The sequence below is a fragment of the Prunus persica genome, chromosome G4 (assembly GCF_000346465.2).
Source record: "Prunus persica cultivar Lovell chromosome G4, Prunus_persica_NCBIv2, whole genome shotgun sequence".
In the NCBI taxonomy this organism is placed as follows: Eukaryota; Viridiplantae; Streptophyta; class Magnoliopsida; order Rosales; family Rosaceae; genus Prunus; species Prunus persica.
In genome coordinates, this window is record NC_034012.1 from 20,420,858 (window position 1) to 20,437,539 (window position 16,682).

The window sequence follows — 16,682 nt, forward strand, 5'->3', positions numbered from 1 at the left end:
AAAGGTAAGAAATTAGGCCTTTTGGTGGTTAAGACATGCATAGCCTAACATCGTCTCAATGAGTTCATTCATGAATGTTACCAAACACATGGTATATGCGAAAGAGAACAATTCTTAGCGTTCAATCAAACAAAAATAATGAGATCATTTGAAATGAAATTGAAGCAAAAAGATAGGAGTACAAACATTTTAAACCCTCTCAAAGAAGTAAATAGGCTCAAAATCACTCACTAGGGTAGTCTCCACAATTCTTCTTCCAGAATTTGAGCATGATACTTTAACCACCATGATTCCAAGAGTAACAGCTTTGAAAAAAAATGAAAAAAAAATATGATATGAACTTTTTCATGACAACACAGTAGTCCTCATTGTAAACCATAGCCCTCATATACATTCACATTAGTAAGCAAAAGCAAACTTTAACCAGAACTAAAAACAAACGAAAATCCCACACCCCCAAACCTAAACTAAGCATTGTCCTCGATGCAAAAAAATTGAATGGAATGGATGCAATGCAAATTGGCACAGTGTGTATGGAATGAAATAAAATAACAACTAAAAAGTAACACAAATAAAAGGAAAGAACACAAACCCAGCTAGGTTGCCTCCTAGCAAGCGCTTTATTTAATGTCTAGGCAAGACATGGTAGTGTGTCTGAGTTGCCATAAACTCGAGAGAATCTATAACGACATAAACCTGCTCCTGTGAAACATTCTCCAAATAAGGCTTCAAACGCTGTCCATTGACCTTAAAACGGGTGCCATTCTTGATGTTTTCTATCTCCATAGCTCCATGGGGAAATACCTGAAGCACTTTGAATGGTCCAACCCATCTAGACTTCAATTTACCTGGAAACAGTCGCAAACGTGAGTCATACAAAAGTACTTTCATACCTGGTTGAAACTCCTTCCTAAGAATTGCTTTGTCATGGTAGAGCTTGGTTCGTTCTTTGTAGATCCTTGCATTCTCATATGATTCATTTCTGAGCTCTTCCAACTCATTGAGTTGGAACTTCCTCACTGTACCAGCTTCTTTGAGATCAAAATTGAACTTCTTTATGGCCCAATATGCACGGTGCTCGAGCTCCATTGGCAGATGACATGCTTGTACGCTGTTCGATGTGCCCAAAGTGCATCATTCAGTCTTAGTGACCAATCCTTCCTTGTAGGGCTGACGGTTTTCATCAAGATGTTCTTTATTTCTCTATTGCTGATTTCCACTTGTCCAGAGGTTTGAGGATGGTATGGAGTTGCCACTTTATGTGTGATGTTGTACTTCTTCATCAATGCCTCGAAAGGTTTGTTGCAGAAGTGACTGCCACCATCGCTAATGATAGCTCTCGGAGTTCCAAACCTTGTGAAAATCATATCTTTGAGAAAATTCAAAACAACTTTGTGATCATTAGTTCGTGTAGCTGTTGCCTCAACCCATTTTGATACATAATCTACTGCCACTAGTATGTATATGTATCCAAAAGAAGATGGGAATGGTCCCATGAAGTCAATTCCCCACACATCAAACAGCTCTACCACTAAAATGTTGTTTAATGGCATTTCGTTCCTGCGACTGATGCTGCCCATTTTCTGACACCTATCACACTTAGAGCTAAAATCAAAAGCATCTTTAAACAATGTAGGCCAAAAGAAACCAGATTGTAAAACCTTTAAAGCTGTCTTTTTGGCACTGAAATAACCTCCGCATGCCAATGCATGACTGAATGTTAGTATGCTTCGCTGCTCACTCTCTGGAACACATCTTCGAATGATTTGGTCAGGGCAATACTTAAACAAATAGGGCTCATCCCACATGTAGTGTTTCACCATTGAAAAGAACTTCTTTCTCTCCTGAAAAGTCAAATCATCTCTAATTACACCAGAAGCAAGATAATTGACAAAATCAGCATACCATGGCTCTTTATCTTGAATGACAAAGAGTTGTTCATCCGGGAATGATTCGTTGAGAGGCAAAATTTGTCCATCTCCATGGTTTTCATCAACAAGGCGCGACAAGTGATCAGCAACAACATTTTCACTCCCTTTCTTGTCTCGAATTTCTAGGTCAAACTCTTGTAACAAGAGTATCCATCTGATCAAACGTGGTTTAGCATCTTTCTTGGTCAACAAAAACCTAAGAGCTGCATGATCAGAGTAAACAATAACTTTAGAGCCAACAAGATATGAACGAAATTTCTCTAAAGCAAACACAACAGCAAGCAACTCCTTCTCAGTTGTAGAGTAATTGAGTTGAGCATCGTTTAACGTCCGACTTGCATAGTAGATTACGTGTGGCAGCTTATTTACTCTTTGACCTAAAACAGCACCAATAGCATAGTCAGAGGCATCACACATTAGCTCAAAAGGCAAAGACCAATCTGGTGCCATAATGATAGGAGCAGAGGTTAGTTCACGTTTCAAGGTATTAAATGCATTCATACAATCTTTATCAAAGTGAAATACAACATCTTTGGCCAAAAGATTGCACAATGGATGAGTGATCTTGGAAAAATCCTTAATGAAACGACGATAAAAACCAGCATGTCCTAGAAAGCTTCTCACTCCCTTCACTGAAGCAGGGGCTGCCATATTTGAGATGATGTCAATTTTTGCTTTGTCAACTTCAATACCCTTGTTGGATATTACATGCCCCAACACAACACCTTGTTTCACCATAAATTGACACTTTTCCCAATTGAGAATCAAATTTGTTTCTTGACATCTTTGAAGCACTAGAGAGAGATGGTCAAGACAATTATCAAAAGAAGAACCAAAAACTGAAAAATCGTCCATGAATACCTCAATAAATCTCTCAATCATATCTGAAAAGATTGCCAGCATACATCTTTGGAATGTTGCTGGGGCATTGCAAAGGCCAAAAGGCATCCTCCTATATGCAAAAGTGCCAAAAGGACAGGTGAATGTAGTCTTCTCTTGATCTTCCGGAGCAATCACAATTTGATTATAACCTGAATATCCATCAAGAAAACAATAATATGAGTGACCAGCTAATCGCTCAAGCATTTGATCAATAAAAGGCATAGGAAAATAATCTTTTCTAGTGTCTGAATTCAACTTCCTGTAATCGGTACAAACACGCCAACTAGCTGCAGGTCTCGTTTGAACAAGCTCTTTATGCTCATTTTTTACCACTGTGATTCCAATCCTCTTAGGCACTACGTGAACAGCGCTGACCCATTTGCTATCAGAAATCGGGTATATGATACCCACATCTAGCAACTTCAGCACTTCAGCTCTCACTACTTCCTTCATGTGTGGATTGAGCCTTCTTTGTGGTTCACGAGTTGGTTTCGCTCCCTCCTCCAATAAAATTCGATGCATACACATGGTAGGGCTTATTCCCTTGATATCTGCAATAGACCAACCAATGGCTGATTTGAACTCTTTTAGCACCCTAATTAGCTTATCTTCTTCCAAAGGGGTGAGATCAGATGCTATTATAACTGGGAGAGTTTCAAACTCAGCTAGGTAAGCATATTTTAGATGTGATGGAAGTGGTTTAAGGTCAAGTTTTGGAGGTTTAACAATAGAAGGGATCAGATGTGTGGCAGACGGTTCTAATGGCTCTATAAGAGGCAAAAACGTGGAGGGATATTGTTTTAATGCTTCCAAGGCAGCCACCATCTCCATGAGCACTTCTTCATCAAAGTCATTTTGAGATTGACTCAAAACATATTGTAATGGATCATTGGATTGTGCCAGCAAAAACTTAGAGAAAACAAGTGAATCAAGCACATCAATCGAACAACAATCAATTGAACTAGAAGGGTGAGAAAGAGATTCAAACACTTTGAATTGTACAGTTTCTCCTAGCACAGTCATGGTGAGGAGACCATTTTGCACATCTATGATCGTCTTTGCCGTGGCCATAAAGGGTCTCCCAAGCAAAATAGGTAACTCACGATCATGTAGAGGAACCTCTTCCATGTCCAACACTACAAAATCAGCAGGCAAAATTAGTTTGTCAACTTGAACTAAGATATCTTCCACTATACCTCTTGGATATTTCACTGATCGATCAGCAAGTTGCAATGAAATAGTTGTTGCCTTCAAACCCCCCAAACCTAATTGAAGATACACTGAATAGGGCATCAAATTGATGCTAGCCCCCAAGTCAAGCATAGCCTTTTCAACTAGCTTGTCTCCAATGGTGATATTGATAGAAAAACTGCCCGGATCCTTGAGTTTTGGTGGGAGCTTTCTTTGAAGCACAGCACTCACATTTTCAGACACCATCACCTTCTCATTAGGTCCATACTTCCTCTTATAAGTATTTAGCTCCTTGAAAAATTTCCCATACGCTGATATATTCCTAATGACATCCAGCAAAGGTAAATTAACATTCACTTTACTTAAAATATCAAAAATTTCTTAAAATGACTTATCCTGCTTGCTTTTGGCAAGTCTTCCAGGAAATGGGATGGGTGGAGAGTAAGGTTTTTCAGCCTTGTGAAAATTTGGAGCTTCAAACGAAGAAGTGGCATTGCTTGGATCGTCATTCGGTTTCTTATTCTCTTCTTGAGTGGGACCTGCATTCACATGATCAGATTCATTAGTAACTTCATTGCCAACTCCATTATTAATAACCTTACCACTTCTAAGTGTTATGACCGCTTTGGCTTGCTCTTGGTTCCTTTGAAGTATCATCGGTTGGCATGGAAATTTTCCGGGTTCTCTTTGACTCAAAGCATCAGCAATCTGACCTAATTGTGTCTCCATTTTGGTTAGACCAGCCGAATGTTGTTGGAGAGTACTATTGGTAGTTTGCTGGAACTGAACGGTGTTTTGAGCTAGCATTTTGACCGTATCTTCAAGCGTAGTGGCAGGCTTTGGTTGGAAATTTTGAAATTGATTGTTATTCTTCCATGAGAGATTGGGATGATCTCTCCAACCAGGGTTATATGTATTAGAGAACGGGTCATTCCTCGGCCTCTGATTGTAAGAATTCATGAGATTCACTTGCTCTTGAACGAACTCGGGATAAGCCTCACTAACTGAGCATTGATAAGTCGGATGACCTGGTATGTTGCAAATGGCACACACCTCAGCTATCTTAGGCACCATATTGAGCATGGAATCGAGCTTCTTTTCCAAACTAGCCACCTGCAAGGCAAGATCATTATTAGAACTCATTTCATACACTCCAACTCGTTTACCTCTTGTATCTTTGTGTTGAGCATTAGATCCCAACATCTCATAAATGTTATATGACTCTTGAGCATTTTTTTTCTTCAAAGCTCCACCTGCTGCATTATCAACAGTCGATTGACATGTTTGGGTTAGTCCATCATAAAAAATTTGCATTTGTAAGTAAAGAGGTAACCCATGATGTGGACATTGCAGCAACAGCCCTTTGAAACGCTCCCAACATTCATTGAAAGGTTCTCCATCATCTTGTTTAAAGTTAAAGATTTGCCCTCTCAGAGTAGCTGTCTTTTGAGTAGAGAAAAACTTCTCCAAAAATTTCTTAGCTACGGCATCCCAAGTGGTGAGCGAACCAGGTGCTAAAGTCATTAGCCAACCCTTTGCTCTATCTTTCAATGTATAAGGAAAAACCCTCATCCTCAGATTTGCTTCACTCACTCCCTGCAAAGGTAAACCACTCACAACATTGTAGAATTCCTTAATATGGGCTAATGGATCTTCGTTAGGTAAACCATAAAAAGAAGGAAGCATGTGAAAATGTGAAGATTTGAGATCATAATTTCTAGCTTCAGTAGGCAGCAAGATGCAGGAAGGGGAATTTGGTATAACCGGTTGAGCATAATCTTCCAAAGCTCGATTGTCATCGTTATTGCCAGCCATCTCTTCTTCTCTGTCAGAATTAGAGTTATCAAAAGAATCTACACTCGTTGGGCTAGAAGAACTATTGTCCTCTTCTACACTGCTAGTCTGGGCACTAGCTGATATAGAATTCTCAAAAGTGTTGCTCTTCAACCGTTCAAGTCTTTGGCCTATCTCAGCAAGTGTATCTGACATACTAACTAAGAAACAAAAATAAAACGAAATTAGGGTTTGAGAACAAGCAATTATAGAAGACTGAAATCAGTCCCCGGCAACGGCGCCAAAATTTTGTTGTGTTCCTTCCAAGTGCCAATATATGGTTAGTATAATGGTACAAGTAAGGGTGTCGAACCACAGGGACTGATTGGACCTCTGTAAATTACTAGTTTTGAAAGAACCCTAGATAAAAATGAAAGTGACAATTTGGAAGTAGTTTTTGTGTTGTAAATAAAAATAACTTAAAATGCAAGAAGAAGGTAGTAGTGATTAATATATTGATGTAGAAAGAATAGGGATGAGACTAGGGATTTCGAATTCACCATTGCAAAACTAATTCCATGTTTATAAAATTAAACCGTACTCAACTACCAACCTGTTTCCAGAGTTCGTTTTACATATATATGATCAGCCATATGATGTGTGGTTTTGATCAAATTCTCCTAATCTGCAACCTAGTTGGGATGTTCAACTTTGGTTCCAAGTTAAGCGTCATTAGCATGCAAGAAAACGTTAAAGAACCAAAGAAAATACACAGCATGATGTTTGCATAGCATTCTCTTCATTCATTCACATGTCTAACAAGATTAAGTATGATGTATAACCTTGTCTAGATAATCTGTAGGCGACTCTAATGGTGATCAAACATTAAAATTGACAAACAAATTGAACAATAGATTCAGTGAATGAAACAAGAAACAGATTGATGAACTGAATACTTTAACTTAGAAACATGGATCAATGTTGCAAGGCTACATCGAAATCCCTAGCTATGAATTTAGTTACACATCATGTTCAAAGAGATTAAAACAAAAATAAACAACATGAGTGAAAATAAATTCATGAGAGGAAACCCTTGAACCAATTCTGATGTTGAACTTCTCCAAGAACCGCCTCTTGCGCTGAGTCCTGATGGTGGAATTATATGGACGGCTAGGGTTTTAGTGTGCATGAAAGGAGAGAATAACCAAGAAGTCAGCCCTAGGGTTGTGAAATTCGTCCAAAATAAATAGGGGTTTTAAAAGTGACTAAAAGGCAAGTTTTTATGGAGTAAAAGAGGCTGCAAGATATTCCAAAGAGATCCTATCAAATCAGCCTTTATTTTGCATGTTTTTGCCTTATTTGGCACCTCCAAATCAGGCTAGAAATCCCCATTGCTTTCCCATTCTGCTCTTAGTCTTCAACCAAGCCAGGTTCGCCTTGGATTCTTTATTTGGACTTCAAAACAGATCACGAAACTTGTTTCCATGTTTGAATAAAGGTCAGCTCCAAAAATGGCATGTTTTCATTTCTTTTGCCTTCAACTTGATCCTAAAGTAGATGCAACTGCATACTAACACAAAATAGGGTAAAACGCAACAAGTTTAACTCAAAAACATCACAAATAGACTAGAAATGGATGATATATATGTATAAATATATGAGTTATCAGAACCTGAATTGTCCAATTTCATAGACCAATCGATATCGATTGAGTCCAAAACTTGGGGAACATCATAATACGGTGGGAGGAGTCATTTGGTGGGTTTTGAGTGAAATCCAATCTCTACAACTATGCAATACACCAACAACTCCATTTCATAACGAACATCATACGAACCTGAATTGTCCAATTTTGGGGACCAATCGATATCGGATTAAGTCCAAAACTTGTGGAACAACATAATATGGTGGGAGGAATCATTTGGAGACTTTTGAGTGAAATCCATTGGCTAAAACTATGCAATACACCACCCACTCTATTTCATAACGAACTTCGTATGAGCTTGAATTGTTCAATTTCATGGACCAATCGATATCGGATTGTGTCCAAAACTTGGGGAACATGATAATATGGTGGGAGGAATCATTTGGAGACTTTTGTGTGAAATCCAATGGCTAAAACGATGCACTACACCACCCACTCCATTTCATAACGAACTTCGTACGAACCTAAATTGTCCAATTTCATGGACCCATCGAGATCGGATTGAGTCCAAAACTTGGGGAACATCATAATATGGTGGGAGTGTCATTTGGTGGGTTTTGAGTGAAATCCAATGGCTAAAACTATGCAATACACCACCCACTCCATTACATAACGAACTTCGCACGAACCTGAATTGTCCAATTTCATGGACTAATCGATATGGGATTGAGTCCAAAACATGGGGAACATCATAATATGGTGGGAGGAGTCATTTGGTGGGTTTTGAGTGAAATCCAATCTCAAAAACTATGCAATACACCAACCACTTCATTTCATAACGAACCTAAATTGTCCAATTTAATGGACCAATCGATATCGGATTGAGTACAAAACCTGGGGAACATCATAATATGATGGGTAGACCCATTTGGTGAATTGTGAATGAAATCCAATGGCTAAAACTATGCAATACACCAAGCACTTCATTTCATAATGAACCTCTTACGAACCTAAATTGTCCAATTTCATGGACCAATCGAGATCGGATTGAGTCCAAAACATGGGGAACATCATAATATGGTGGGAGGAGTCATTTGGTGGGTTTTGAGTGAAATCCAATGGCTAAAACTATGCAATACACCACCCACTCCATTACATAACGAACTTCGTACGAACCTGAATTGTCCAATTTCATGGACCAATCGATATGGGATTGAGTCCAAAACATGGGGAACATCATAATATGGTGGGAGGAGTCATTTGGTGGGTTTTGAGTGAAATCCAATCTCCAAAACTATGCAATGCACCAACCACTTCATTTCATAACGAACCTCTTACGTACCTAAATTGTCCAATTTCATGGACCAACCGATATTGGATTGAGTCCAAAACTTGGGGAACATCATAATATGGTGGGAGGAGTCATTTGGTGGGTTTTGAGTGAAATCCAATCTCGACAACTATGCAATGCGCCAATCACATGCCTTAGGATAATCATGCATCCTGCACCTGGATACCATAGGCTTGTATGCGATAATCTATTGTTGATGAAGCTTGAGCCAATTTATATACATTCATAACTTGGATAGGAAAACTAGTGGTGGATTCCAAGGCTCTAACACCTCTCAATCATTGTTCCACAACTTGTTGATTGCTGCCAGTGTTTACTTTCGAGCACTTTCATTTCACTTTCTTCTTTTCATTTCAACAACAAAACCCCCCATTTCGAGTGTGTGTGTGGTGCTAGGATTCTGTCCTAGACCTTGAGTAATTAGCAAGAGACATTGTTAAATTTGACCTTGCCTTTAGCTAGTTAGTCAGTTTCCTTGTTCTATGTTTTTCTATCATTCTAAGTAATTTAACTTGGAAGCAAGTTACCATTCTCCGTGGGATCGACCTCGTATTTACATAAGCTATACTATAAACGGTTCGTGCACTTGCGAGAATTAAAGTTGCTGTTTTTAATAACTCATTTTAGTTGTTAAGAATAGGTTCAACAAGTTTTTGGCGCCGTTGTCGGGGAACCAATAACGATGGTGCTATAGTTAGATTACTTTGATTGTTTTGTTTTTGTTTGTTTCATTTGTTTCTTTTCATTGGTTTTTCTTTTAGTATTCAGTTTTTGTATTTAGTTGTTATCTCCATTGAAAGCACTGAATTGACTTCTTTGGTGTGTGCATGTCCGAATCTGACCAGGAGCAAAGTTCACCTGAGCCACTTTCACCAAGAACCGCTGCTGTACGTGCTGGTTTGAGGAGGAATTATAGTTCTTCAAGCGTTGAATCTAAAAGTTACGAATCTGAAGGTTCAAGCAACATGGCAGAGATTCCGAACACCAACGATAATGTTGAAAGAGGTGGTGCGCTTGTTGTCCAACCAAGAAAACCCCTGCATGAGTTTTCCATTCCCAAAGTCACCGATCAACCTTCGTGCATCGTCTATCCTCAACTCACAATTGACAGGTTTGAGCTTAAAAGTGGTATGATTCATCTTCTTCCAACTTATTATGGTAATACCACTGAGGATCCTTACATGCATATTCAGCAATTCTTTGAAATATGTGTTACGATCAAAATTCAAGGCCTTGATGATGAGCAAATTAAGATGAGGCTATTCCCATTCAGTTTAAAAGATAAAGCTAAGTCTTGGTTATACTCTTTGCCTAATGCTTCAATTCATACTTGGGAAGAGCTTTCTAATAAGTTTTTGCAGAAATTCTTTCCGGCCCAAAAGACTAACAAGATTAGAAAGGAAATTCTTGGTTTCACACAAAAGGAAGGAGAAGCTTTTCATGAATGTTGGGAGAGGTACAAGGAGATGATAAGTTCTTGCCCACACCACAACATAGAAAGTTGGATGCAAATGCAATCTTTCTATGAAGGTTTGCTTGATTCCGAAAGGATGATGGTAGATGCAACAAGTGGAGAAGGACTGATGAACAAAACAGCAGATGAGGCTTTTACTCTCTTTGAATCCTTGAGTGCTAACTCTCAACAATGGAGCCACAATAAAGGAAGAGGAGCTCCTATGAAAGCTGTGGTCTCTGAGGTAAGTACTAATAATGAGATTGCTGCAAAACTTGATGTTATGTGTTCTTTGCTCCAACAGGTAGTGACTGGCCCTCTAGGAAACAAAGTGGGAGTTCAAGACCAATCTTTTGCGGAGCACATGCTAGAACAAGCAAATGCCCTTCAAGCAAGGAATCCTCAAAATGATCCTTATTCAAACACGTACAATCCGGGATGGAGAAATCATCCTAATTTCAGGTGGAACAACAATCCAAATGTGCAACAATCTCAAGGACCTCCCCTAGGATTCCAAACACAACAAAGGCAATTCCAGCAAGCTCCCCAACAAGTGCAAGAGCAAAGGGGTGATCAAATGGGAGAATTGCAAGACATGTTCAAGAAGTTCATAGGGCAACAGATGCAAACCAATCAGAATCTTCAAAATGCAGTGAACAAACTAGAAGTGCAAGTTGGGCAGATTGCATCCTCCATAAGCAATAGAGCATCCGGAACTTTGCCAAGCCAAACGGAGGTGAATCCAAGGCATCAAGAGCATGCTAAAGCAGTACACATCTTGAGAAGTGGTAAACAAGTTGATAATAAGGTTGGAGATGCCAATGAAGAGCAAGAAGATGGAGAACACGTGGAGATCATTCACCTCCACATGTGCAGCCCACAGCTTCCAACAAACAGTCCATCAATGCTCCTGGAAATAGCATAGGCCCTAAGGTATCATCTAATGCTAATCAAGTTCCAATTTCAACTAATGCTTTTAGGCCTATTGCACCCTTTCCTAGCAGGTTATCAAAGTCAAAGAAAGATCAAGGCTTGGATGAGATAATGGAAACATTCAAGAAGGTGCAAATCAACATCCCATTGCTCAATGCCATTACTCAGATTCCAAAGTATGCAAAATTTTTGAAGGATCTATGCACTAACAAGAGGAGATTCAAAGAGCATGAACAAGTTGCATTGAGTGAAGAGGTAAGTGCAGTGTTACAAAGAAAGCTACCTCCAAAGCTAAAGGATCCAGGTTCGTTTTCTATACCTTGCATAGTTGGTGATTTTAATTAAGTTTCAAAAAGCTTTGCTTGATCTTGGTGCTTCTATAAATCTTATGCCATGTCATGTTTATGAGAAACTTAACCTTGGTGAGTTGCAAGCCAAATCTGTGAGCATTCAATTGGCAGATAGAACTCTTAGGTACCCTAAAGGCATTCTAGAAGATGTTTTGGTGAAAGTGGAAGAGCTAATTTTGCCAGCAGATTTCTTGGTGTTGGAAATGGAAGAAGCACCAATTCATGACAATCAGTTACCACTCATTCTAGGTCGGCCATTCATGGCAACTGCCGGTGCTATTATTGATGTGAAGAAGGGTACATTGACCATGAATGTGTTTGATGAGACAATAACATTCAAAGTGTTTGAAGCCTCCAAGTTTCCAAGTGATGAGCATGAAGTTTTCCATCTTGATGCAATTGATACTATGGTGAAAGAAGCACTGCCAATGAGTTATTTGGAGCCCATTGAAGCATGCATCACACAAAGCATAAGGAAAGAAGAAGTGGACAGCTTAGAGGCTGTGATCTCTCCTTTACTTCTTGAGCTTGTTTGCAGCATGGATAGCTACATAGAAATTGGAAAGAGGTATGCAAACCAATTTGAATCATTACCCCCACCTACTAATAAGGTTTTACCTTCTATTGTGCAGGCACTAGAGTTGGAATTAAAGCAATTGCCAAAATACCTTAAATATGCTTATTTAGGTGAAAATGAGACTCTACCTATTATCATTGCCTCACATCTCAGACCAAATGATGAAAAGAAGCTTTTGAGAGTTCTAAAAGAGCACAAAACTGCAATTGGGTGAGCATTACAGATATCAAAGGCATAAGCCCAACACTGTGCATGCACAAGATATTATTGGAAGACAATGCAATGCCTAAGAGGGATGCCTAAAGACGTCTCAGGGATGTCCGACATGGTAGAAAGGTTCATTGAGGTATTCATGGATGACTTCTCTGTCTTTGGTGATTCTTTTGATCAATGCTTGCATAACTTATCCAAGGTGTTGGCTAGATGTGAACAGACTAACCTTGTGCTTAATTGGGAAAAATGTCAATTTATGGTTAACCAAGGCATAGTTCTTGGTCATGTCATCTCTAGTAAAGGAATTGAGGTAGATAAAGCTAAGATTGATTTGATTGCCTCCATGCCCTCACCTACTTCTGTCAAAGAAGTACATTCTTTCCTTGGCCATGCAGGTTTCTATAGGCGTTTCATTAAGGATTTTTCTAAGATTGCAAGGCCTGTGTGCCAAGGACATGGATTTTGTGTTTGATCAAGACTGTGAGAATGCCTTCAATGCTTTGAAGAAGATGCTCACAACTGCCCCAATCATTATACCACCGGATTAGAGCTTGCTTTTTGAATTGATGTGTGACGCCTCAGATTATGCTGTTGGAGCTGTTTTGGGACAGCGAGTTGATAAAAAGCCACATGCCATCTACTATGCTAGTAGAACCCTCAACGATGCCCAACTCAACTATTCCACCACAGAGAAGGAGTTGTTAGCTGTCATATTTGCTTTAGAGAAGTTCAGATCATATTTGATTACTAACAAGGTTATTGTTTACACTGATCATGCAGCATTGAAATACTTGTTAGCTAAGAAGGATGCCAAACCACGACTCATTAGATGGATTCTCTTGTTGCAAGAGTTTGACTTGGAGATAAAAGATAAGAAAGGAAGTGAGAATGTCGTGGCTGATCACTTGAGTAGATTGGAGCATGTATCTAACGAAGAGGAGGATTCATTGCCATTGCGTGAAAGCTTCCCTGATGAGCAACTCTTCTCCATTTGTGCTTTGAATTCTCTCAATCCATTGCCTTGGTTGGCTGATATTGTTAACTATTTGTGCACTAACGAACTCCCTACAGGGTTATCTACGTTCCAACGTGACAAGCTTGGGAAACAAGCAAGATACTACTTTTGGGATGATCCCTATCTATTCAAGCATTGTCCAGACCAAGTAATTCGAAGGTGTGTGCCTGAAGGTGATTTTAAGAGCATTATGGAGTTTTGTCACTCCCACGCATGCGGAGGCCATTTTGGAGCAAAGAAGACTGCCAGTAAAGTGCTACAATCAGGTTTCTTTTGGCCTACCCTTTTTAAGGATGCTTATGTTTTTTGTGCTTCATGTGATAGATGCCAATGGATGGGTAATTTACATGCTAGAAATCAGATGCCTCTCACCAATATCTTAATCATTGATATATTTGATGTTTGGGGAATTGATTTCATGGGCCCTTTCCCTACCTTTTATGGATTTGAATATATATTAGTTGCTATCGATTATGTTTCTAAATGGGTGGAAGCCATTGCCACTAGAACTAATGATGCTAAGGTTGTGATCGGTTTTCTCAAAGGAAATATTTTTACAAGGTTTGGCACACCTAGAGCAATCATTAGTGATGGTGGCTCCTACTTTGTTAACCAAGCTTTTGCAGCGCTCTTGAAGAAATATGGAATCACGCATAAGGTGGCAACACCCTATCATCCTCAAACTAGTGGGCAGGTTGAGATAAGCAATAGGGAGATTAAGCACATACTTGAAAAGACAGTGAATACCACAAGGAAGGATTGGTCCATGCGTTTGGATGATGCATTGTGGGCTTATAGGACTGCTTATAAGACCCCTATAGGTATGTCTCCGTATAGACTTGTTTTCGGTAAACCTTGTCACTTACCAGTAGAGCTTGAGCACAGGGCTTATTGGGCAATCAAGGCCTTCAATTTTGATATGAAAGCCGCTGGTGAGAAGAGGAGGCTTCAACTCAATGAGCTGGAGGAGTTGCGACATGAAGCATATGAGAACGCTAAGCTTTACAAGGAGAAAACAAAGCAATATCACGACAAGAAAATTCTTAGGAAGACGTTTGAGAAAGGGCTGAAGGTTCTCTTATTCAATTCACGCCTTAAGCTCTTCCCAGGTAAGCTTCGTTCTCGGTGGATTGGCCCTTTTGTTATTACTAATGTGTTTAATCATGGCGCAGTGGAGATTCAAAACATTAAGGATGGCAGCACCTTCAAGGTGAATGGACATCGATTGAAACCTTACTTTGATGCCAACTTTGATGCCAATATTGAGTCTCAAGCACTCAAGGAGCCTCCACCACTCTCTTAAAGCTCACCAAAGTTTGGATGTCTGGCTAAAGACGTGAAACTTAGCACTTCTTGGGAGGCAACCCAAGGTGACGAGGAGAAGACAGAACATGCGAGGAAGCTTGCTTGCGTCCTAATCGCTTCAAAGGGGAGTTTTTCTGAACTCTAACCTTTGGTTATGTCTTTCCCTTGTCTTCTTTCCTTTCATTTATGAGGCATTGCTTTTTCTTACACTCTAAACATTGAGGACAATGTTTCATTTGAGTTTTGGGGGAAGGATTTAGTTATGTTGTCTCAAATTGTCAAATTTTAAAATTTTGAGTGTGTCTAATGGCCAAAAACGCAGGATTTTGTGTCTTGTTTCGTTATCCTTCCAAACACCTATGATAAGACTTGGATCTAATACTAATATGGTTTCTCAGAAATTGATAGTCATTGTTTAAGGACTTTGTGTGGTTCTGAGTTAACTCTGTCTTGCATGTCATCCTTGCACTTATTGAGCACTTTGCCGAGTTAGTCCAATTTCTTGCTACTTGGAGACGTTATGCAATTCTACTTATCTCATGATCTTGGTTTCGTACTCTAGAACTTATTTGAATATCTCTTGAGACATTTTGTTGCCATACAATGCTTAGGAAGTGATTTAGGTCATGTTTGAACCGTTTGAGCTTTTCTAACCATCCCTTTACATGTATTCATCCCTAGTCAACCCATTTAAGCCTATGTTAAACCTTTCTTTGTGTAAACCTACTACTACAAAAAAGCAAAAAGACGACGGTAAATCACCGTCGTGTATTCGGTTTTCCAATGGTCGTGGAATCCACCGTCATCTTTTCCCTCATAAACCACGACGCTAAATCACCATCGTTGTTAAAATATACAACGTCATCAACAAATACAAAACGACGTCTTTGTACTGCAAAAAGATCTAAAAAAGCAGTCGAGGATGAGAATAGACGACCAACTCTCTAAAAAAACCGTCGTTAAAAAGGAAAAATATGACACATATTAACAGAACAAGGCCGCAAGATAGACATACAACGACGAAAATTAAAATAAGACGCCGTTAAATATCATTTTCACGACAATAAAAAATATGACGTCTTTAAATACATTAGAAGACGACGTTATTGATACCTACTACGTCGCCTATATAAAAACAGCCGTCGTAAAATAAATTTTCCACTTCGATTTTTTTATAAAAGATGACGTGGAAATAGTTGTCAGTGTCATTATTTACGACGTATGTATTTATAGAGTAGACGTTGAACAACGAAACAACGTCGGTTACAAATATATGAGAGTCGTATTACAAAATTTATACGTCCTATTTTCAGAAACAAACAACGACGATAAATATTAGACGTTGTTAAATAAAACAACGTCGAAAACAAATAAAAACAGACGTGTTTAGTCTGCTAAAGTTCTAAAAAATAGTCGAGGATGAGAATAGACGACCAACTCAAACAAATCACCGTCGTTAAAAAGGAAAAATATGACACATATTAAAAGAACAAGGCCGCAAGATAGACATACAACGACGACAACTAAAACACTACGCCGTTAAATATAATTTTCACGACAATAAAAAATATGACGTCTTTAAATACATGAGAAGACGACGTTATTGAAATCTACTACGTCCCTTATTTACAAACAACCGTCGTGAAATAAATTTTCCACTTCGATTTTTCTAAAAAAGATGACGTGGAAATAGTTGTCAGTGTCATTATTTACGACGTATGTATTTATATAGTTGACGTTGAAATGCGAAACAACGTCGGTGGCATTTATATAGTCGACGTTGTATTTATATGTATTCATTACTCACGACGCACTTATTAATATAGACGACGTTGAACTTCTAAACAACGTCGGTTCCAAATAAATGAGAGCCGTATTACAAAACATATAGACGACGTTGATTATGATGAGAGCCGTATTACAAATAATGTCGTTTAATTGATATTAGACGGCGGTTATAATGAATTACCATCGGAATTCATTTCGTTCCTCTTCGTTTATAAAAGAACTTGCGACGTGAAAAATGTATGATGATGTCGTATTTTTTAACGTTCAGATTATAT

At 38.9% G+C, this 16,682-nt stretch overlaps 2 protein-coding genes across 2 annotated transcripts; one reads left to right on the plus strand and one right to left on the minus strand.

Moving 5' to 3' along the window:
• LOC109948698 lies at positions 625–5,993 on the minus strand. The gene is given in 4 exon segments (XM_020562399.1): positions 625–1,103; positions 1,106–2,624; positions 3,090–4,384; positions 4,544–5,993. Coding segments are annotated over 4 exon segments (4,743 nt in total).
• Positions 9,601–12,300, plus strand: LOC109948699. The gene is made up of 3 exons (XM_020562400.1): positions 9,601–11,096; positions 11,207–11,414; positions 11,506–12,300. The coding sequence occupies exons 1-3, from the start codon at positions 9,601–9,603 to the stop codon at positions 12,298–12,300; spliced, it is 2,499 nt and encodes an 832-aa protein (XP_020417989.1).